The 24,195-nt window shown below is 42.9% G+C and overlaps 1 protein-coding gene across 13 annotated transcripts in view; it reads left to right on the top strand.

Moving 5' to 3' along the window:
- The window catches only part of CEP112 (centrosomal protein 112), a 417,120-nt gene that overhangs the window by 366,992 nt on the left and 25,933 nt on the right, over positions 1-24,195 (top strand). For all 13 annotated transcript variants that reach the window (XM_057536338.1, XM_057536336.1, XM_057536335.1 and 10 more), the window contains one exon: positions 7,753-7,842. In XM_057536338.1, coding sequence (XP_057392321.1) covers positions 7,753-7,842 — 90 coding nt within the window. The remainder of the gene's footprint in view (positions 1-7,752; positions 7,843-24,195) is intronic.

The raw sequence follows: 24,195 nt of genomic DNA, 5'->3' as shown, positions 1-24,195 counted from the left end.
CCTCAACCGGGGCACAGGGCTTGGGCTTTTCGCTGGATCCCAATTGTTTAAGATGTGATTTTTTTTAAAAAAGTAAGTCCATAGAGCTGACACAAAAGTAATGAGATTTTATTGTTTTATTTAATTTTCCCTTAACTTTCGGTTAGCAGTAGTAGAAAGAAAAACATTTGCTGTTTCTGTGTCAATTTACCTGTCAAAGAAAACCTACTGACCAGAAATATTGTCAGCACCGTTTGTAATCTTGGGCATCGTTAAAAAGGCAGTTAAGGTTTAAATGAGAGTTCTCCTTACTTCCCTTTTATAATTTGTGTCTCTTCACTGTAGTCACAGGTTAGGTGTCATTTCTGTGTGATGGATAAACCAATCAGTGGAAGACGGTTTATAGCAAGATTTTATTATCTGAACAGATATTTTATGACACAGACTTTTTTTTTTTTTTTTTTTTTTTTAGGGAAACATCCTTTTTTAATTGAAGCATAATGACCTACAACACTATGTTAGTTTCAGGGGCACAACATAGTAATCTGATATTTCTATATATTACAAAATGGTCACCACAATAAGTCTAGTTACCATCTGTCACCATACAAGGTTATTACAATATTATTGACTATATTCCCCATGCTGTACATTTCATCTCTGTGAATCATTTATTTTGTAACTGGAAGTTTGTACTTCTTAATTTTCCTCACCTATTTCACTCATCCCCACACCCCCCTCCCCTCTAGCAACCACCTGTTTGTTCTCTGTATCTCTGAGTCTGTTTCTGTTTTGTTATGTTTTATGACACAGACTTTTAAATCATATTACATGTTTTAAATGGAAAACAGACCATGACCATTTTTTTAAGAAATTCTAGAGTTTTACCATAAGTAAATTGTATCTCAATAAAAATATAAGTAAGCCTTCCCTTTCCTGTTATCTTCTCCTTAGGTCAAAATATGAACACCCCACTCCCTGCTTCCAAAATATACATGGGGAAATCCTTACACATCCCGCCTATTCACTGAAGGACGAATGAATCATCTGTTTTTTTCTGAAGTAAAACAGTAAATTCAAACCTCATGAAAGGAAGGATATGGTGACTTCATGTTTTTTAAGTAGAAAAAGCTTTAAAAATTCTTTTTTTCTTTATTATGGAAACTTTCAAACCTACGCAAAAGTAGGGAGAATAATATGCAGAATCCCCACCTACCCACCACCCAGCTTCACCAGCTTTTAGCAGTTTGCGGGACTGACTTCTTCTTGGCAGTATCTTTCCTACAGACGCCCTGCTTGTCTTCCCTGCTCATCTCCTTGGCTACGCGGAGTTGCTGCTGGTGAGGCCCCTTCTGTGTCTCACCACGCGGAGGCTCGTCGGCTGCCTTGGTTCCTGACCGCAGACTTAACGCGAAATCAATGACTTTGAGAACCCCAGTTTTATGTTTATATAGGGCAAAACTTCATCCGCAGTCTTTTTTGCTTACATCTGCTTTAATCCAGTCCCTTTAAATAAAAGAACACTGTACCATTCAAGGTCCCACTTCCGGGAGAACATGTTCTATGGGCCAGAACTCAGGGAAGGAGCCGTTTACGCTTCAGCCCTCGACGTACGGCTGGCCCAGAAGATGTACCGCCGACCTCGTGGTGACTTGTGACAAAGCCAGACACAAGCATGAGCCACGACCTGGCAACACAGAATGAGGCAGGATGCACAGAAGACACACCAAATCTCAAGTCAGTGAGAACCGGTTTGAAAACTCCTAAAAAGTGGAGGGCACAGTTCTGTAGAATGTGTGATTCAGGAGAAAGGTGACTTCTGTACTACTGATTCCGTTTCGATCTGCAAGTGGATTTTTCCACATTTCTCACAGCTGAGGTTTTTGGTAAAGATGGGAAAGTGGGGAGTTTGAGATCATGCTGTCTGGTGAGACCCTGCGGTGCAGGTGTCCCGGGTTATGAGACAAGTTTGCGTGCTCGGCTGGCCACATGGACACCCGCCCCCCAGTCCCACCCTCAGATGAGGGGAGGACCTGGCTGAGAGTTTGGCCAAAGACAAGGTCAGAAATCTCTAGAAAAACTTGTGCTAAATCCTAAGTCTGAAAGCCTCTGTCATGCCTTGTACACTAGGGACACTCTGACTCTATCTTTTGTATCATTACAGCCCAGTATTTCTCCTTTCCAATGAAGTTTTCCTTTATTAAATAACTTTTTAACCACTTATAATTCAAACGAACTTGCATTTCATGTGTTCATTATTAAAAGGCATGTATCTGCCATCATTTCCTGTTTGTTTAATTGGCTCAGACCTATGAGAGATACTTTGGTGTTTGTTTTTTTTTTTTGGCAGCGTTGGGTCTTTGTTGGTGCATGTGGGCTTTCTCTAGTTGCGGCGAGTGGGGGCTACTCTTCGTTGCGGTGCGCGGGCTTCTCATTGCGGTGGCTTCTCTTGTTGCGGAGCACGGGCTCTAGGCGTGCGGGCTTCAGTAGGTGTGGCACGTGGGCTCAGTAGTTGTGGCTCGCGGGCTCTAGAGCGCAGGCTCGGTAGTTGTGGCGCACGGGCTTAGTTGCTCCGCGTCATGTGGGATCTTCCCGGACCAGGGCTCTAACCCGTGTCCCCTGCATTGGCAGGTGGATTCTTAACCACTGCGCCACCAGGGAAGCCCTGATACTTTGGTTTTTAGTAAGACCACAGAAGTCCCTAATGCGTGGCTTTACAAGTTGAGCAGCTGGCCTCCAACCATGTTTATAAGTTTTATGGAAAGAGCGTTGACTATAATACTCTTTCTCCGACGAACAGCAGAGCTCTGGGACCCTCACAGGTGCCCCTTGGGGCACATTAGCTACCCTGGCTTCTCCTCACCCTGGAGAGTCCATGAAACTGTCAAATCTTTTACACTTTAATGTGCTCTCACTACTTTCCTATTTTAAATAAACAAATCAAATATCCTATACCCGGCTCCCTTTTAAAGCGTGTGGCCTGCCCTCGCTGTTCTTGCAGAGCTGCTTATGTCGTGTACGCTTTTCTTCTGGAAAATGTCATTCTTTGTTCACAGTCCCCACGACGTGCTCTGAGAGCCAGCCGAGGCTGGCCACCCCCAGCAAGCCCACTTGCATGGCAGTTAAAGGCAGGTTTCACTGGGAGAAAAGGACTGTCTTTCAGCAGTGATGCAAGTTCACACGGCAGAGCTGAGGCGGGGCCTACTTTTGCAGAATAAACAGCGTAGCCGTTCAAGTTGGATTTTGTTTTAGATTTTTGACCCAGTGTTGGACATTCCATTCTTTAATGATCTTGGGCTTTTCTCAGGAATAAAGTAAAAGTTGTGTTTTGTGGGTGTGTCAAATGTCACATTGGAAGGTTTTTGAATAAAGAAGCCACAACTGAAAAGAAAGGTCCTTCTTGTGCTCTCTCAGTAGTTGTGGTCGTGTTCACACAGGCCTCTGGCGAACTGAGGATGAACATCTTATGACCTAATAACTTTTTAGAATATGAGACCAGGAACAGCTGTCCTTTTCCTTTAGTCTGATACATTTTAACTTTTGGAAAGTGGGATATTACTTGGTTACTCTCCATTTTTTTAAACTGATTTTTTTTTTTTTTTTAGTTTTTTTGCTTGTTTTTATTGGAGTATATAGTTCCTTTACAACGTTGTGTTAGTTTCTGGTGTACAGCACAGTGAATCAGTTATACGTATACATACATCCTCTCTTATTTAGGTTTCCCTCGCATTCAGGTCACCACAGAGCACCGAGTAGAGTTCCCTGGGCCATACAGCAGGTTCTCATTAGTCACCTATTTTTTTTTTTCTTTTTAAAGATGTATTCTTTCTTTTATTGAAGTATAATTGACATACAATATATATTAGTTCCAACTGATTTTTAGTAGATAATAAAACTAATTTCTAGACTCACTGCTTTCTCTGGTTTACATCTTTAAACTATGAGCAAACTTGAAAAGTGGTACCTTTTTGAAAAGCAAATGTAATTCCACTTCTGTTTCGATCGTATTGATGAAGTGTGGTGGATTAATAGGACTATTAATAGCACTTCACCGTGTGAAGGGTGGAGAAAGCATCAGGCCTAACCCTACTCCCTGTTCTCGTAGGGACCCTGGCCGGACCCTCACGGTACTGACCCCTCCTCAGCTACCCTCCTGCACCTGTGCGTTCTCACCAGGCCTCTCGCCTCCCCGCCCTCCGCCTGCTCTCAGTGTGGGCGTCCTGCCAGGGTCAAGGGTCAGGTTTTTGACCTCTTCTTTTCTCTCCTCCTCTTACTGCCTTCCCCAAGGAAGCGTCCCCATCCACACCTCGGCCCAAGCCCCTCTCCACTGTCGAGACCCCCCTCCCAGCGTGACGGGTCCCCTCGGAGACCCCACCAGCACCTTAACCTCAGCTTGTCAAGGAAGACTCTGCCTCCACTTCTCTGGCAGCTCCTGGTCCCACCCCCTTGTCATCCCTGGGGGGCAGGTGATGGGGGCTGAGAGGCTGGGGGAGGGTGGGGACCCCCAAGTGCGGCCGCTCCCAGGGCTCTGCTGGTGAAGGGAAGGATGCAGGCCAGGCGGAGGGAGGGCACATTTCTGTTTAAAAGAAAAAGGAGATTCATGTCCCCTGTATTCTTTTCTGTGAAGTAAAACTAAAAACTAAAACAAACAAAGAAACAGGAGAGTGTTGTTTTCTATTGTGGCAGAAACCAGACAATATTATATTGCAAATAGTAGTATCGTAGGTATATACGTATGTAACGTGCGTGTACAGATAGAGACCTTTGGAAGGTATATTTGTGTTCTCTGTATCTTGAGAAACTTAATACCCTTTAGTTTAACGTGCCACTTTAAGGACTGTTGGAAGCCCTGATGACGGAAGTAGTTCAGGTGATGACGGAAGTAAATTTCCTCGGGGAAGTAGTTCAGGTGATGACGGAAGTAAATTTCCTCGGGGAAGTAGTTCAGGTGCGTGCTGGCTCCTACCCAGACACGGACTCAGCGTCCAGCGCGCGCCAGGCACCAGCCAGGCAGATGTGAGGAGGTGAGAGCCCCACGCTTCAGGTGCGCTAGCCTCACGCGGACACAGAGACCGAGTCCGTCACACCCTGGGTGGATGAAAGCCCAGAGGCGTCCATGCTTTGCTCTCAGGATAGGCCAGCGAGGTTACACCGCGAGCAGAGCGGATGGGACAGCTTCGAGGCAAAGAAGACAGGTGCAGGGGGAGAAAGGCAGCGTGGAGGAGCACACACGTACTGAACTTGGTCAGTGTGTTGAAATTCCAGCCCGGTGCCTTCTTTCTGGCCACACGGACCCGAGAAAGCTCATTAACCTCCTTGAGCCTCAATTCTGTCCTTCCTAATGGGGATGAAAGACTACCTGCTGCGCAGGATTGCAGAGAGGGTTAAAAATAAAGGCCACCCAGTTGACGGTAGCCCCTGTTGTCACTGATCGTAGCAACGACATCAGCGTGGCCGGAGCCGGCAGACGAAGGTCCCTGAATCCCACGCTTGCTGGGGAGTCTGAGCTGCGTCTCAGGGGCGCTGCGGTGGTGTCTAAGCATCCCAGCGGGGGAATGACGTGCTATTTCGGTTTAAGATCACTCTGACCGCAGTATGAGGATGGAGAGCAGAAAAGAGTGGGAACAGAAAAACACGTCCAAACATCCTTCCCAGCACTGTATTCATTCCTCTCCCAGATTATGCTGTAAGAGCAGCTGACAGGATCCTACTTATTGGTACAAGATTATCAAAAGGAAAAATAAGTGCTACTTGGTCAAAAAGCATAGGAACAACTGCATTCATCCTTTTGGAAACGGACCACAATAACAGAATTTTAAACAAAAATAGAGTTTTAAGCTCATTGTCAGATTTGGTTGAATTATGGACTTTATAATCAGGTATAATATCAAAAAGCCCCTAAAGCCTTTGCCCTCATTCTCAAACCATTATACTCTTTTAAATAGAGGTTCTTAGCCTGGGTCCATCCGTGGACAGGCTTCAGGCAACTGGACTCCCTGAAATCACAGGGAAAATAATAAGCGCTGTTTTCCACGTGGGGAGTGACCACACAGCATTTGCCAGATGCTCCCGTGGAGCTAGAACACCAGAAGAAGGTTAAGGACCACGGTCTCTATCTACGTGGAGAAAAGACTGGAATCGCACTGAAGGAATTTTTAGTGGATACAAACTGAGACATCGTGCCTGAACTCCAGACTCTCCCCAGCTGCTACCCAGCATCTCAGCCTGGATGTGGAACAGCATCCCACGCTTGACATACCCCAGGCTGAGCTCCAGACCTTCTCCCCCCACACCTGTCCCTCCCGAACCTCCCCAACCGCAGTCTTCTACCTGCTCAAGCCAAAATCCCGGAGTCGTCTTCTCTTTTTTTACCTTCCATGCTCTGCATCCTTTCCCCGGGGCTGCGATCTCTATCTTCAGGTAGACTGGGAATCTGCCACTGCCTCACCCCCGGCTGGTCCAGTTCTCCACCGCCCTTTCCCAGTGTGTTTTCATGGCCTCGACCCTGCCTCTCTGCCTCCGCCCGTGTCCCTCTTCAATCTGTTCTTCACGGCAACCAAAGCAACGCTGCCCACAGCCCTCCAGGGGCCCCCATCTACCTCGAATAAAGGCTGAACTCCTCAACTGCCCTCTGAGGCTTCATGGGACCTGACGTGACTTGGCCCCCGTTACGTGCAGGGGTCCCTGCCTGGAAGGTTCTTCCTGCACGTGTCTCTGTGACCTGCTCGCTCTTCTCCTTCAGGTTTTGGCTCAGTTAGGTTGTCTTGGGCCATCTGTTTAAACTTGCAGCACCCCTCCTCACCACGCTCCAGAATAGCCACCTTCCCTGCATTATTTTCCCTCCGCACTTACCACTGACGTATATTATACTCACTGTTTGCTTACTGTCTGCCCCAGTACAGCAGAAGCCCCGTGAGAGCAGGGAGTTTGTTTTGTCTGTTTTCTTTCACTGCTTTATTTGGAATAACTATCACAGTCCTCAACCTAGAGCAGGAACTCAGGAGTCTTGATTGAATGAATTTTTATTTTGAGAGTTCATTTAGCATCTTTGCGGTCACGCTCTGAGAGTGTGCTCTGTTCGCCGTCACTTCCCATGTGCTATATCTATAATTACATCGGATTGTTTGAATGGATCCTGTTTCTTTTCTAGTTCACCTCTTTACTTAAAATAGTAATTGATACAATGATATTTACCGATCTTTCCGTTCCCGGCTTCCCCCAGATGAACCTGAATTTGATTTCCAACAGCTACTTGGCAACTGAAAGTGTTCATCTCTGTCTGTTTCTTACAGTTTCCTCAAATTCCTTGCCATCCTCAATGGCTTAATAAAAAATGCCTTTAAGGTTACCATAACATACTCAAATTACCAGAGTATGATTTTGAAAAATGTCATGTCGGTCCAGTGTTACGATTCCTAGCTATGAGGACACTTTTCAGAGTGTAGGTGTACCTCGCAGGTGTCCTGATAGAGCTACTTTAATTAGCAATAGTTCTGCACTTTATTGCGTGCTTGTGTGTCTATGCGGGGAATAGGAGATGTTTTTATAAGATGAATTGACACCTGCTAATGTGTCTGGTTTGTGAGTTTGGAGTTTTTGATACTAGTTATTCCTAAAGTAGAAAATATCTGGGCCTGATACTGAAAGGCTGGTTTTGGAGCAGCAGTAATAGACCAGAGATCTGAGGCCTTTTTGATACCAGTTCAGGTGGTAAAACTTTTTTCCAAGGCTGCTAATTTTTAATGTTTTTGTATTTATCTTATACCGTTTCAGGCTTTACAAGACGAGCTAGAAAAGCGCTCGAATCAAGCACGATGTTTGGAGAAAAAACTGCAGCACAAGGAACTGGAATCACAGGAGCAGGTACTGCCCGCTCGGCTGCTTTGCTCGTTCACTCCCCCCAGGTCCAGGAGCTCACGTGTGTCCCGTTCCCACCGGGTGCTTTGGCCGCGAGTAACAGAGTCCTCGGGCCCCTGCTGCGCGTAAGCAACAAAGGGATCTGTTGCCTCGCGACCTGTTCACCTCTGGCGCCCGAAGCCTGTAGGTAGGGCGGGCTCTGGGCAGGGAGCCCTGCGTCGCTGGCTCCGCCTCTCTCTCGCTCCCCCGGCTCTACGTCCTGTGTAGGGTGCATCCCAAAGCCAGCTCCGCGGGGCTCACAGCAGCTCCAGGAATCCCGCGCAGATCTAGCAGTATCCAAAGGCAAAAAGGGACTTAGGTTTCCGGGGTGCCCTTCCGAAAAGTCAGGAGACCTTTCCCAGAACCACCCCCATACGCAGCTCCCTTCTCATCTCATTGGCCAGAGCAGGTCACACGTCCAATCCCTGGCGAGAGGACGGAGGGTGCCAAACTAGGCTGGACCACTTAGGGTCTGCCTGCCGGCGATGGGGTCATAAGAGGAAGGACAGCCCGGACAAGGGAGAGGGGAAATGTGTTGGGGATGCAGCCAATGATGTCTGCTGCGTCGTCATATCAGAACACAGGGACATCGTTGCACTTAGAGACATAGATCATGTTTTCTTTTGAATTTTAATTTTCTCCTCCTTCTTTCCAGTGTGTTAATGAAACAAATCTAGTATAACCAGAATAATCTGGCTTTGACAATAGCTAATGACCTATTTTATTTTCAAACCACAGGATCATTTTCATCCAATTCTTTTACATTTAAAGTAAATGTAACTAAATTTAAACTGAAAAGTCAACAGTGTATTAATAAACTTCATGAGTCTTAATGAAACCTTTTGTAAACGCACTGTCCTCAGCTATTGCATACAGCATTGCTAAAATTCTTCTAAGTGCCACAAATCTTTATGGACAGAACCCGCCGTAGGTGTTGGCAGACGCTTATACTTTGGTTGTCTCGTAGTCAATTCAGTACAGGAATATTGGGTTACGTCATTTTGACCTTGTCAGAAGAGTAAGCCCTGAAGTAAGGCGAATAGAGGAAATTTTGTCATCTCTGGAGTTGTTTACAAACAAGACCCCAAGGTAGGGATTGCACAAAATGGCAGGTGTAAGCATCTAATAGATGCCAAGTAATAATACTTACTGAATGGAGTTGACCTCCTATAATTCCTTCCTATTGTCTAATGTATGCCCTGCATCATATACATGTCATGTTTGTGTCATGTATGTATATATCACGTCTATATACGATATGTCTTGTATAGGGTCTATGTCAGACAGTCCATGATAGGATCACAAAATAGGAAATTCTAGGATGAAAAACTAATAATAACTATATTTATTGAAGGCCCACAAGATGAGAGACACTGTACAAGAAACGTTACACATGTTAGTTCATTTATCCTGATAATAACCATGTAAGGCCAGTATTACCCTCCCATTTCCCAGTTGGCACACTAAAACCCAGAGAGGTTAAGTGACACGTCCAAGATCACACAGCTGGTAAACAGTACAGGTGGATTCACACCCTGGTTTAGCTGAATTCCAAATCTTTGCTCCTTTCATGACAGTTTTTAAGTTACAGCATTTCTAGTTTAAAAAGCTGCCTAGCAGTGATAGGGAAAGTGAGTTTATTAAGGATGGCAGGGAAAAAAATACCACCCCAGACACCTGGTACGGCGGGCAACGCCATTAACTCTCTGTGGGCAGAGAGCAGCAAAGAGCAAAGCCGATTTGGCCACAGGTGAAAATACCTCCTTGGGTGGCTGTGTGGCCTTCAGGTGGGACCGGCACAGGCTCAATTGTCACTGAGGTCAGCTGAGCCTCCCTGCAACCCCCCAGCTGGCTGGGATGCCTGGAACTAAAAGAAGACAAGCTTCTTAAAAGCAGGAAACAGGTCTCCCTGGAGGACTGGGCCTTCTCCAGTTTGTGATAAAATATGACTTAAGGTAAAACTTTGTTGACATCACTCTAATTCATGGCAGAACTTCACACAGAAAATTCCATAATATATTGAGAGTAGGGAAATTAAGAAATCCCAAATGAACAATAGGGAAGGATTCAGGAACCACTTCAGTCTTATTTTATTGACTTCTTTTTGATCATCAAAGTTGCTTTCATCTTTGTAGTGACAATAGCTTTCTAGACTATTTCTTACACTAATTCCTGATATCTTCTATTAGCCTCCAGTTCACCAAAGAAATGTCAGGAAATACCCATGGGTAAAGCTGAATATTTCATAATCTTTGCAACCATGAAATGTTGGGTTCTTTCCACGAGATCCTAGGGTGTAGCTAAGCAAAAATGCCAATTGTTTCAGTAAAGCTGAAGAACAAATCATGGGCACTTCATAAATACTATTCATCTATATTTAATTTGATTTAACTTTTATCTAAATCTGACCTTTCCATTTGTGACACTAATAGAGGTAGTCAAAAATAATTAGAAGTATAGGAGTATCGTCATGTAAAATTTTTAGGGTCTGATTATATTTAATATACTTACTGAGGGTTTTTTAAATGTTGAAATTATTATTTTCTTTTTTGCCTCTGTCAAAGCAATTGCAAAATAACAGTAGCTAGCCTGACATCAGCCAATCAAACAACCAAAATGTGTGCAGAACAGCTTCTTGGAACTTTTCTTCTCTTTCGTTTCAACCAAATATTATTATCCTGATACTAGTTGCATAAAGAATCAAAATTGAAACTGGCAGAATTACAAAGGACAATTTCCTGGGCTTCTTTTTTTAACTTGCTTGCTTAAAAAAAAAAAAAAAAAGTTGAAACTGTCTCTGTTTTTCATTTAAGAAAAATTCCTGTGTTTTGATTCTATAAAAACAAAAAAATGAATGAGGCATTCTAAAAGTTGTGTTTTTAATTAAACACAAAAAGCTGCTTCTCATCAGGTCTTGATGGGTGGTACCCGAGCTGCCCACCACTGGCCTCAGTGGCATCAACCCTCTCCTCTAACTCCACACCCTCGGCAGGTCTGTCACCAGGGTGCCCAGGGAAGGCTGGTTCATCCGTGGTTACAAAGGGTTAATTTGCCCCTTGTGAAGCGTCAAGATAACACCAATAAAATTAGAAAAGACCAACTTCCTTCTAAGTCAGCCTTATAGAAACATATCTTTCCTGTAATCCATAAACAGGAAAGTAATTAAAAGCTATCATTCTTTTTCTCCATACCAGGAGTTAATAATTTCTAATTCCCGATAAGATCCGAGCAAGAATCCCATAGTTGCAGCAAAGGAGGGGAGATCAGAGCTCTGACCAGACTTCCTCGTTATGTAAGGAAACTGAGTCACTGGAAAAGGCCATGACTTCCCTACCATGGCAACGGCAGAGCCGGGGCGGGGCGGGGCGGGGGGAGGCAGGCCGTCCACCCCGGGATATGATTTTCCATTGTATTGACCACAGTGTGAGACGCATCTACGGCGTGTATCACTCGGTTTCAGGTTGTGGGTAAAAATAAATCTCCTATTCGGGAACAAACAGTGTTTCATTTCTCACAGCGAGACTAGGTGATTTGCTAGCCCTTGCCAAAATAATTCGGTGTGATAAATTATAGAAAAGAGAGGGAAGAAAAGAAACAGGCTAAAATTTTACTTGGCGCTCTTAACACTGTGCAAAGCAAGCATATATTTATCACGAAGGCACAAAACAATGTCAGACTTGAACCTAATATAATATATTATATAAATATTAATATACATGTAACAAAACCCCTGCTTTGAACTGGGGTTTTTCAGTTTCGAACGTATGAATAGCTTTGATTACATGGATCGCTCAGTTTCCCAGAAGATTCTTTTACATAAATTAGTGAGAAGAACTAATACTTTGAGACCTAATAAATAGAATGCAATGCCGTGCATTTCACAGCAGTGTCATACAATTACTCCACATTGCATGCCTTTGACAGGCGTATTGTGCTGGCCCATGACAGGTACTGAGAAGAAACACGGATGAGTTCTCCTTCCAGCCCGCAAGGAGTTTACAGTCTAGTAGAGCAGAGATGGGTGTAAAGTGTAGACTGCAGTCATGGCATTTAAAAGACGTTACTTTTCTTCCAAAGGCTTAGAGGCTCAGCTCACAAGGTGCGGGAAGAATACAGCACTGGTACTGCCCGCCGTCTTCCCGACCCTGCGGGAAAGGGTCCACCACCCAAGGCAGGGCCTGGTGCTTGCTGACAGGCAGGCAGTGTTTCCAGCACCTGCAGCCGGGGCCTCTCGGGTTTCCTGGCCGGCGTGTTTCAGCCACTGGCTGGTTTAGTTCTCATCTGGTGTGTCCAGGCATTCAGGTCTGGGCTGTGCAGGCACAGGCCACCCTAAAGTGTCTTAAAATATATTCCAGTCACAGCCTTGCAGCAGGCACTTTATATCCAGTTAAGGCCTAGACACAGCAGATGCTTCAGCAGAGGTGAATCTGGTAATTCCGTGTGTTTGGGGAGGGAACAGAGGTTGTCCTGAGACCCCTAGCGAGACACAGGGAAGGGAAACAGGAGAGGCTTCAAGGACGAGTAGGACCCAGCAGGGAAGCACTGCAGGTAGAAGTCCACCTCTGCCACCACCAGTCGTGTGGTCTTGGGCAAGTCACTTAACTGGTCCAAATATCAGGCTCCTAAAATGTCAGTAATAACACCTCCCACGGGGTTCACGTGAACGTCAAAACAAGATGCATGTGAAACACTTCAGAAACTAGAGAACATAACGTGGGTACAATGTGTGTGGTTATAATTCTTCACAGAGGAGAAGGCCCGTGAGCTGGTCGCCAGCAGAGAGGGGATACTGGGCTAGGACGAGGGGTTAGGAGGTGGAGCGGGCTTGGGGGCGTCCTGGCCAGAGGGGGCGTCAGTGAGGGCGGAAGAGGGCGGAAAAGACCAGGAAGTTAGCTACCTTCGTTTCATCCATTAAAAATAGTGATAGCATCAAATCTTTGTTATTGTCTACTCCTTACCCTGCACTGTGCACCCAACAAGCTTGGATACAATGCCAGGGACTTCGGTCATTGGTCAGAAAGCAGTTTTCAGCCACTGAGGATTTTTTTCTTTAACCGGGTAGTGTTAGATGATTGCGTCTTTACTTTAGAAAGATTAATCCAGCAGCAGAAGATAAAATGAAAAAGAGACGAAAAGAGATGAATTCATATGTTATCACACTAAACTGACATCACTAGTCACAAGAGAAATCCAAAGGGCTTGAACTGGATATTGTCAAAGGTAATAGAAGAGGAAAAGAGTAGATGTGAAGACTCACTTAAAATTCATAGAACACAGACTTAGAGAGTAAAAGAAAGGAATATGTCAAAAATAATACCAAGTGGACGACAGCACCATTTTCTAGAGGCAGAGTCTGAGATGCTGGCAGCCACACGTTCCTCTGGGGACATGTAGCTAAAACTCTGAACTAGAACCCCAGAAAGAAAGTCTGAATCTAGAATGTAAGAAAGAGCCCAGGTTGAAAATCTGGATCTAGAACTTAAGAAAGAAGTGTGAATGTTTCTGAATTATCTTGGCGGATGATGTTGACAAGGAAGAGCAGAGAGGGGAGAGGGTCGTGGGCAGAACCACGGGCTGGACCACGTTCCAGGGACCAGAGAAGGCAGGGGACGGTCCAGAGAGGATTTAACGGGGACAAATGGTGAGAAAGATGAGAGCAGAGCCAGAAGAATGCAATGTCGTGAAAACCAGAGATGGTTTCCTACTGAACATTAAGCCCCTTGAGGGTAAGGACCCAGCTGTCATCTTCACGGCATCCCCAGCCCTCGTTGTTGAACTGAATTGCTTGTGGAGCCTCTGCTCTTCTGAGTCTTTTCCTCAGGACAGCCTTGCCCCGTCCCCCTTTGCTCTGCGCTCTGGTCCTACTTTCCGTGAAGCTCCATTAAAGGTTTTCCCATCAGACTCCATCGGGAGACTTTGCTCTTTGAGGGAGGGTCCCTGAGCTGGGACTGTGTCCCCTTCATCCTTACACTCAGCATCTAGCCCAGCGCCTGGCCCACGTGGTACTCAGTGAATCCGTGGAAGAAAGGAGGAAGTGGAGGCGGGGTGGAGGGAGGACTAGCAGCATCGCACGGTGCCGGGAGCCGGAGGGTGGAGAGTTCAGAGGCCACCACGCCTGAGCAGTGATGACAGAGGCTTTGTAACGCGCGTCCTGCACGCGGTCTGGATGGACTTTCTCCACACACATTCTTGTCTAGACTTCTGTGGAAATAAAGATTACAGATTTTTTCCGTAATTTTCCTCTGGGGTGAGTAGGATTATCGAGACTTCTCCTGGCTCATCTGTGGCCCTCGGCTCTTCCCCAGGCCTCAGGCACCAAAGGGTCCGTGGTCCAGGGAAAACCAAGGCGGGGCAGGATGCCAGCACCCTCTGCCACATGGCCCACCTTTCCTCTGTGTGTCCTCAGTCTTTGTTTTTCCAGTCTTACTGAGGTATAATTGATAAATAATATTGTATGTATTTAAGGTGTACAGCGTGATGACTTGACATGCCTTGTGAAGTGATTGCCACAGTGAAGTTCATTGGCAAATCCATCACCTCCCACGGTTGCTTTTGTGTGTGGTGGGAGCATTTAAAGTGTCCTCTCTTAGATTATCAATTATACCGAAAGGATATGTAATCCTTTTGCAAAAAAAAAAAAAAGAAATGAAAGAGAAGATATTACAATTATTCTCACAAATAAAAAAGATTATGAGATATTATTATGAGCAATTATAAACCAAAAAATTGGACAATCTAGAAGAAACATAGAAATTTCTAGACATACAACCTACCAAGACTGAATCATGAAACACTGCACAAATCTTTTTTTGTGTTTCAGTTGCATTTTTACCTTTCTTGAAATAATAAAGCATAATATGCCGAAAAAAAAAAGAAAAAAGTGTCCTCTCTTAGCCAATTTCTGGTACCCAATACGGTATCTTTAACTGTAGTCGCCAGGCTGTGCATTTAGACCCCAGAACTATCTGATGTCTGGAGGTTTGCACCCTTTGACCAGAAGCTTCCCCCACCTTCCAGCCCCTGGCAATCACCATTCTACTCTGTTTCTATGAATTCAACTTTTTTTTTTTTTTTTTTTTTTTCATTCCATAGATGAGTGAGCTCTTCTTTCTGTGCCTGGTTTATTTCTCTTAGCATAATGGCCTCCAGGTTCATCCATGTTGTCACTAGTGCCGGCCGTTCTATTCTTCCCTGAAATAGGGCAGACCTTCCTTGCAGGTCTCTTCCACGGGGTGCCCTCAGAAGGCCAAAGCAGGATGAATACAAACGGAGCCCTTGATTTTCTCTACTGAGAAATTTAGCTTTCTGCTGCTTCCTTCCCTGGTTCCTTTGGTATCAGTAGCTTTGGGATAATGTTAACATCTCAGCTCCTTCCGCCTGCTGTACTGTTACAACATTATCATTTGTATTCCCAAAGAATGTATTGGCCTCCCACCAAGCCCAGTGATCTGTCGGGGAGAAACATGAACATTAGGAGAACCAACATCAATATATGTAAAGCTTTCATTGGGTAGCACCGCTTATCTTTAAACCACCTCGGTCAGCATCAAGGGTAACCAACAAATCTACAGTCACAGGCAGCCTTACGGAGGAAGATGCAATGCAGACAGAAAATCAATTAAGCAACAATCATGACAATTGTTAAAAGGAAGAATTCGCCTTTTACAGATTTCCAAGCCTCTAATTTCCATTTTCCATAATGGATTTTAAAACTTCACAGTCTTAGCTGCTGTGGGCTAACTCATCTGCAGTGAAATTTACTTAAAAGTACTAACAGCTCAGAACTATGTTTTATCCCTAAGCACATTATGAAAACAGGAATAATAATTGCAACGGAAGTATAATTCAAAGACTTCTACTGACTTTTCATGTTTAATGGTTATTATTCTGGCTTGTTTCAAGTAATTTTTATAACCACAGTTTATTTACAAATTCAGACTAATTCTTTTGTTCCCAGACAGCTGGTATGAATGCATCATTCTAAAATTTGAGTTGTTATGAGGGATAGAACCACATTCAATTTTGGCCACATCTTATTCTCAATGAGAGTTTGAATACTTGCCCCTATTTTCTGAAAAACACTTGAAGCATACATCTCATCAAACCATTCCTTGTAAATCAGTTATTCTGGTAGATTTTAGTGGCAAAGCAAGTCAAACACTTGTACCCAAAACCACCGCCAGAAACTATACATGATGATCACAGAGCCATTTTTAATGGATAACTTGCAGCAGCTCCTGTGGGGTGAATGGGTTCTGTGTTCCAGCATTGCTTTCTTGAGATTCCCTTTGTTTTGAACTTCGCTGGAGGAGAGAGCAGGCGGGTCCCTGAGGCGCCCGCCTCGTGGTTTTAATCCTGTGCTTTGCTGACGTATCAAAGCCAAGTGTCAACAAAGCACCCACTGCATCATTGCAGCTGTTTTTCCAGAAAGCATTTTCTGCGTGGCTCTTGGTCCATGCACGTTAGTGAACACAGGTGGGAGGTGGGGAACGATGAAGCAGGGGTGGAGGCTGCCGGGCCGGCTGTGCTGGGATCTGACCTCTGACCTGGGGCTGCCAGGTTCAGAGCTGGGCTGTGCCTGCCCAGGGTGAAGTGATGTGCTCATGCATTCTCACTTCTTTCGGTTTGTTCCTTTTTTTGAGGTAGTTTTGGCTTTAAGTTTAGTCTTTTTTTAAATTAATTTTTAAAATCCAAAAATGATTTAATCCAAATGATTTACTCCAAATCAGTAAATTATGGAGGCCCTTAAAAAAAAAGCAGGAACAAAAGCTTAAAAGAAGTTGGGTCCTACCCCACCTTTTAAAATTGGAGGACAAGGAAAATTATCAGGGATTAACCTGGGTAATCAGATATCGTCTCCCAGGAAGATAAAAAGGGAGACTGTATCCCTGAGCCGTGTCTTTAGGGCTCACTTTTCTGGCAACTACTAAGCGCTGAATTCATGGAATTGAGTGAACAGCTGGAAAGAGGAAGTAAAAGAAGAGATAAACACAGAGATGGTAAAGAGGGTGGGTGAGTCAGCACGGTTAGAGGGAGAGATGTCCGATGACTATTTACTGTGCTTGTCACGTTCAGGAAAGAGTATCAGATAGTCTACAGTGCCACTTACATGCAATTCCTTTTCTACCATAGTCCAGCCAGAAAAGACCCCCTTTTCCTGTTGAGGAAGGGCTATTTTGAGGTAGAAGCAACTGAAATTGTTTATTGTCAAACAAATGACAGAGCAGAGGCATTTTAGATACATCAGATGTATATCAATTTGAATTAGAAATAAGGAAAGAAAGGTGATTTTTTTTTAATACAAAGGAAAATTCAGAAGTTTAAAAGGCCATTTGAATATACTTTCCATGTAAATCACCTTTTGGATTTCTACACAGAATATTAGAGGACATAGTTCCAATTTGAAAAAGAGTATTATAAAACCTTCAAGGTAAAGAATGATTTATTGAATCAAATGGAAAATGTAGAACTAGTGAAGAATATAGCGTCATTGGCATTATTAAAGTTTTGTGAAATAAAAGGCCGATTGTGAATCAGACAACCTAGTACCTACTCAGCTCTCAGCGTACTGAATCTACATGGAAAACTTGGTGTCTTCTAGGAGCTTCTATTATTATAATAAAAGAAAGCATTGTTTAAAGATCCATTCTTGGTTTCGTATGTGAGATTTACACTCAGGTTTATTCAGAGGGGATGAGGAGAAGCAGCGGGGAGACTCTCACAGGAGATTGTCTCATTTTTGATTAAGAAGCAAGAGAGGAATTCGCAGCCCACTGCTGTGGGCCCTGACAAACTCGTGGGGGGCCCTTCCCTGCTCGGCAGGTAGCCCATTGTGGGCAAGAGAGGGCACAGGCGCCAGGTTCGGACGCTGTGCTGGGTCTCACAGGGGCAGCAGCAGAAAGATGGCAGTGGTCTGAAGGGTGGTGTGTCAGGCCGGGCACCCCCTATGGAACCAGAGCCACTGTCTCTCTTGTATTTCTGCCCTTCAGCTTTAAGATTTTATTTGAATGAATGCCCCTGCAGAAAGAATGGGAGAAAATTGGAAAACTGGACTGAATGATCCCAAATGCTTCATTCAGCACATAAGATTTTGAGGTTTTGCTTGACTTGATAAACAGAGGAAGGTAAATGAGATGGTAAATCAGTGTGTGCCGCGGTAACTAAATGACAGCTCAGAGTGAATTCTTCTTCTAAACTCCCAAGTGATACATACCTTCGACATTTCCATTCAATTCAACAAATATTTCCTGAGCGCCTGTGATAGATCATGCCCTTTACCGGCCCTGATATACATCGGTGAACAAACCAAACAAAAATCCTTGTTCTTGTGAAGCTTACCTTTTAACGATAGGTTCTTCATAGCCTTTTGCGTTTCTCTATAAATTTTAGACTGGACTTGTCAGTTTCTAGTAAATCTTTCAGTCCATGAACATAGAATATCCCTCTGCTTTATTTAAGCATTCTTTAATTTTTTTGTTATATTTTTATCATTTTATGTAAAGATATCTTGCACATTTTATGTTAGATTTATTCCTGTGTATTTGACAATTATGATGCTATTTTAAATGACATTATTTTTAAAATTTCATTTTCTCACAGTTTGTTGCAGTACTTAGAAATACAATTGACTTTTGTATAGATTCCCTTTATCACACTTAGGAAGTTTCTTTCTCTTCTTACCAAGAGTCTTTTTTTCTTTTTAAAATCGTAAATGGATGTTTCTTACATGCCTTTTTTCCATCTTTTGAGATAATTATATGAATTTTGTCCTTTATTCTGCTAATGCAGTGATCTTCATAGACTGATTTTCTAATGTTAAATCAACGTTGCATTTCTAGAATAAGCCCCACTTGATCATGGTGACTTATCCCTTTTTACCTTTTGCTGGATTTTGGTTCACTAATATTTTGTTTAGAATTTTTACATCTATGCTCATTAATGAGATTAGCCTGCTATTTTCTTTTATTGTGATGATATTACTAGATTTTGGTATCAAAATTTGATGGTCTCATAAAACAAAATGGAGTGTTCCCTCTTTATTTTCTGGAAGAGTTTGTACAGTGTTGATAATTATTTCCTCCTTAAAATGTTTGGTAGATTAAGCTATCTGGCCTGAAGTTTTCTTTGTTGGAATATTTTCAATTAATTATGGATATACTTTCTTTAGTGGTTATAATAGTATCAGATTTCCTATTTTAACTTCTGCCTAATTCTCTCTTCTTTTTGAGACTATAAGTATATATACATATATCTGATCTTCTAACTATATTTCCTATGTTTTGTATTGATTCTGGATATTTTTTAATCTAGCTTCTGTTTCACTGAGTCTCTCCTCAGCTGTGTCTAACCTGCTGTTACACCCATTCTTAATTTTGGTTATTGTATTTTCCAGAGAGAGAATTTCTACTTAGTTCCTTTTTTAGTTTCCTGTTCTATGACGAAGTTCACAACTATTTTTCTTATTTTGTTGAACATTTATCTTGGTTCTTGTAAAGTCTAGGTCTGATAACCATTATCTGGAATTCACATGGTTCTCATTTCATTGTATTTGTTTCTCTTGGCTTTTGGTCATATAGTCTTGCTTTCTTGTGAGCCTGGCTACTTTTGATTGTGTGCCAGATATTTTATATAGAACTTCATAGAAGTAATTTGGGACCTGGGATGATGATAATTGTCTCCAAAGAGAATTTACATTTGCTTCTAGGTAAGCAGGTAGCGGCACTTGCCGTCTTGAATAACCTTAATCCATTTTCAGGGACTGAGATTGTTTGAGCTAGATTTCAGTTTTGGAGAGGGCTGGTCTGTTTCCAATTCACTCCTACTCCTAGGGTGTAACCCTTTGGGCTCCACCCAAAAGCATGGGATTTTACCAGGAACTCCTGGACTGCAGTTTGTGTCCCCCTGACTTCTTTTGTGAGGCTGTTAAAAGATCTGTTCAGCTTCTCAACCTCTTGCCAGCCAATCTAGAAGTGGCAAAGGCCACTGTGTTAAAATGTCCCCAAATGCCAGACTTACAAGTTCTCTTGATTTCTCCCATCTCCAGGATTGGCCCCATAGTTCTTCCCTGGCTTCTTAGTTCCCTAATACACTGAAGCAGACTTGGGAGGGAATTATGTAGGCTTCCGTTACTAGAAGTGGAAATCCACTACAGATCTCCCCTGACTTACGATGGCGTTACATCCTGATAAACCCATCCTAAGTTGACTATACTGTAAGTTGTAAATTCATTTAATACACCTCACCCACCCAACATCAGAGCTTAGCCCAGCCCCCCTTAAATGTGCTCAGAACACTTACGTTAGCCTACAGTTGGGAAAAATCATGTAACACAAAGCCTATTTTATAATAGTGTTGAATATCTCATGCCGTTTATTGAATACTGTCCTGAAAGTGAAATTTTTTTCAGAATGGTTTGTCTGGGGACACAATGGTTGTAAGTATGTTGGTTGTTTACCCTCGTGATCACATGACTGGGAGCCCCTGCCCTGCATCACGAGAAAAGATTGTATCGTTAGCCCAGGAAAAGATCAAAATTCAAAGTATGGTTTCTACTGAATGTGTATCACTTTCACACCATCATAAAATCAAAACATCATAAGTCGATCCATCATAAGTCAGGGACCATCTGTATTTACATTTCTGTGAAATACTTGATCACATTCGTTGCTAATCTCTTCTATTGATTTGTTTTGCTAATTGGATCTATAGAAATTCATTTTCTTACAAATTCTGTATATTAATGATTTGTTAAATAAGTTGCAAATACTTACTCCCAGTTGCTTATCTTTAGTCTTTTTATTCAATGTTTTAACTTTTGAGAACATTATCTTCCATGTTTTTCTTTATGATTTCTAAGCTTGCTTAGGAAGGTCCTCCCTACCCAAGATTATAAAATATGTTCTCTTTTATTTTCTTCCATTACTTTTAAGAGTTTTGTTTTGTACATTTAACTTTAATCCACCTCAAATTTATTGCTATATACCATGTGGTATAAGGATTGCAAAAGAATGTTCCCCAAGGAGGTTCATTCTCTTGTCTCTGGAATTTGTGAATATATACATTATGTGGTAAAAGAGACTTTGCAGATGTAACTGAAGTTAAGAATCAGTGACCTTAAAACATGGAAGTTATCCCAGATTATGCAAGTGGTGAGCCCAGTCTAAACACATGGCCGCTTTAAGGGCAGAGAACTTTCTCTGGTTGAAGGCAGAAGACAGGTAGCTGAAGGGGAGGCCAGAGAGCTTCTTGGTGTGAGAAGGGTCCAGTGCCCCATGGTGGGGGGCACATGAGGAGGATTGCAGGGGGCCTTAAGGGGTGAGAGAGGCTCCCAGCTGGCAACCAGCAAGGCAGGGCGGACGTCGGCTCTGCAGCTGCAGGGAGCTGAATTCTGTCCACAGCCCGAATGAGCTTGGAAACAGATGCTCCCTCAGCGCCTCCAGGTAAGAGTCTGGGCTAGCCCACACCTGGACTTTGGCCTGTGAGACCAGAGCAGAGAAACCAGCGGAGTCCGCAGCCCGCAGCCCGCTCAGACTTCTTACTTACAGAGCGAGGAGGTGATGGATTTGTGTCGTTTCAAGCTGCTACATTTACAGTAATTGGTTACAGCAATGATAGAAGCTTATACAGGGATCTTACCTAATTTTATTTCTAAACATATACCCAGTTATTGGTACCACTTACTGACTGAGATAGTCTTCCGCCATTTATTTGAAATGCTACTTTGTCAAAAATCACATTTTCCACGTGTGCATGGATCTGTTTGGGACTTTGTATCCTTTCCTGACCATCCACTTCCTGTGCCCACGTGAGTCATAGATTATGGCGCTTGAAGAAACAGACTCTGGAGCACCAGTGCCTGGGTTCAAATCCCAATGCCACTTCCACTTCCTGCTGTAGAACTTCACACAAATTAGTTTCCTTTTTTTGCTTAAGTTTCCCTGTCTTGAAAATGGGTTAATAATAATGCCCACCTCATAAAATAGTTGTGAGGATTGTCAGGTATTACAAGGAACACCTTTAGAAGGGCACTAGTACACAGCAAACCGTATTATCTATAGGGGAAAGTCTTCCCTCATCACTTTTTTTAGAACTGTCCTAGTTATTCTTAAGCATCTGTACTTTCATATGAATCTTAGAATAACTTTCATGTTTTAAAATCTGAATGACTGATTGGTTAGAATTTGTCTTATTATACCTTCACGAATTAGTCTGGGAAGAATTAACATCTTTGCATCTCTGAATTTCATTAGGTCTTCTTTTGTATCTTCAGTACAATTGAAATGTATCCTTTTATGGATGGTGTACATTTCTTTTTAGATTTATTTCAAAATATATTATGGCATTTTTTTTCCTTTTGTGGATTTTCCCCTTATAGTCTCTAAACAGTTATTGCTGTTGTTTAGGGACATACTCACATTTGTTTGTATATATCCAGCCAACCAGAGCTATTGTCAATATTAATTCTGATGATTTTTCAGTTGATAATTCTTAAGTTTTCTAAGTAAATTTTCTGTTGATTTCTTAAATTTATCTACGTAGGTAATTACATAATTCCTTAACAGAGACAACTTCTGTGTCAGCTTTCATCCCCCTGTGTTTTGGTTGGTGCACAGGCTGAGTCTCTACTCAGCGCTGAGGAGTCATGACAGAACACGTCCCTGCCTCTTAACTCATTTCCAGTGGGAATGCTTCCCAGGTTCTGCTCAGACGTTTGGTTTCTTTAAATTTTATTGAAGTATAGTTGATTTTACAACGTTGTGTTAATTTCTGCTGTACAGCAAAGTGATTCGGGTACACATGTATATATTCTTTTTCATATTCTTTTCCATTATGGTTTATCACAGGATATTGAATATAGTTCCCTGTGCTCTACAGTAGGACCTTGTTGTTCACCCATCCTATATATAATAGTTTGCATCTTCTAATCCCAAACTCCTAATCCATCCCTTCCCCACCCCTCTTCCCCCCTTGGCAGCTACAGCTCTGTTCTCTATGCCTGGGAGTCTGTTTCTGTTTTGTAGATACATTCATTTGTGTCATATTTTAGATTCCACATATAAGAGATATTATATGACATTTGTCTTTCTCTTTCTGACTTACTTCACTTAGTATGATAATCTCTAGGTCCATCCATGTTGCTGCAAATGGCATTATTTTGTTCTTTTTAATGGCTGAGTAGTATTCCATTGTATACATGTACCACATCTTCTTTATCCATTCATCTATTGATGGACACTCAGATTGCTTCCATGTCCTGGCTATTATAAACAGTGCTGCAGTGAACACTGGGGTGCATGTGTCTTTTTGAATTATGGTTTTGTCTGGGTATATGCCTAGGAGTGGGATTGCTGGGTCATATGGTAGCTCTATTTTTAATTTTTTAAGGAACCTCCACACTGATCTCCATAGTGGCTGCACCAATTTACATCCCCACCAACAAGTGTAGGAGTTTCCCTTTCTGGTTTCTGAGGGTTTCTGCTAGCTCCTCTTTGTTGGATTTAGACACACACCTTCATTATAATTACTTGTGTATACATTTTGTCATTCCTACTAGCCTAAGACACCTTTGAGGGCAGAGGGTATATTGTAGTAGGAATACACACACACACACACATGTACATGTACCTGTAGTTGTGTGTACACACATGTACGTGTGCCTCTAGATGTGTATGCACACATGTGTACGTGTGCCTCTAGATGTGTATGCACACACGTGTATGTGTACCTGTATATGTGTATATACACATGTACATGTACCTGTATGTGTATACACACACGTGTACGTGTACATGTAGATGTGTATACACAGACGTGTATGTGTACCTGTAGGTGTGTATGCACACACGTGTATGTGTACCTGTAGATGTGTATATATACACGTGTATGTGTACCTGTAGATGTGTATACACACACATATACGTGTACCTGTAGATGTGTATACACACACGTGTACGTGTACCTGTAGATGTGTATATATACACGTGTACGTGTACCTGTAGATGTGTATACATACACGTGTACGTGTACCTGTAGATATGTATGCACACGTGTACGTGTACCTGTAGATGTGTATGCACACACGTGTACATGTGCCTGTAGATGTGTATATATACACGTGTACGTGTACCTGTAGATGTGTATGCACACATGTGTACGTGTACCTGTAGATGTGTATGCACACACGTGTACATGTGCCTGTAGATGTGTATGCACACAAGTGTACATGACCTATAGATGTGTATACACACACGCACGTATGTTGTGTGTATGTGACACCTGGAGAGCCTCTCACATGTGTGAAATGGAAGCGTCACTCCCTTC

The sequence above is a fragment of the Balaenoptera acutorostrata genome, chromosome 20 (genome assembly GCF_949987535.1).
Source record: "Balaenoptera acutorostrata chromosome 20, mBalAcu1.1, whole genome shotgun sequence".
Taxonomy (NCBI): domain Eukaryota; kingdom Metazoa; phylum Chordata; class Mammalia; order Artiodactyla; family Balaenopteridae; genus Balaenoptera; species Balaenoptera acutorostrata.
Note: the sequence above shows the minus strand (reverse complement) of the source record. Positions and strands in the feature narration are given on the sequence as shown.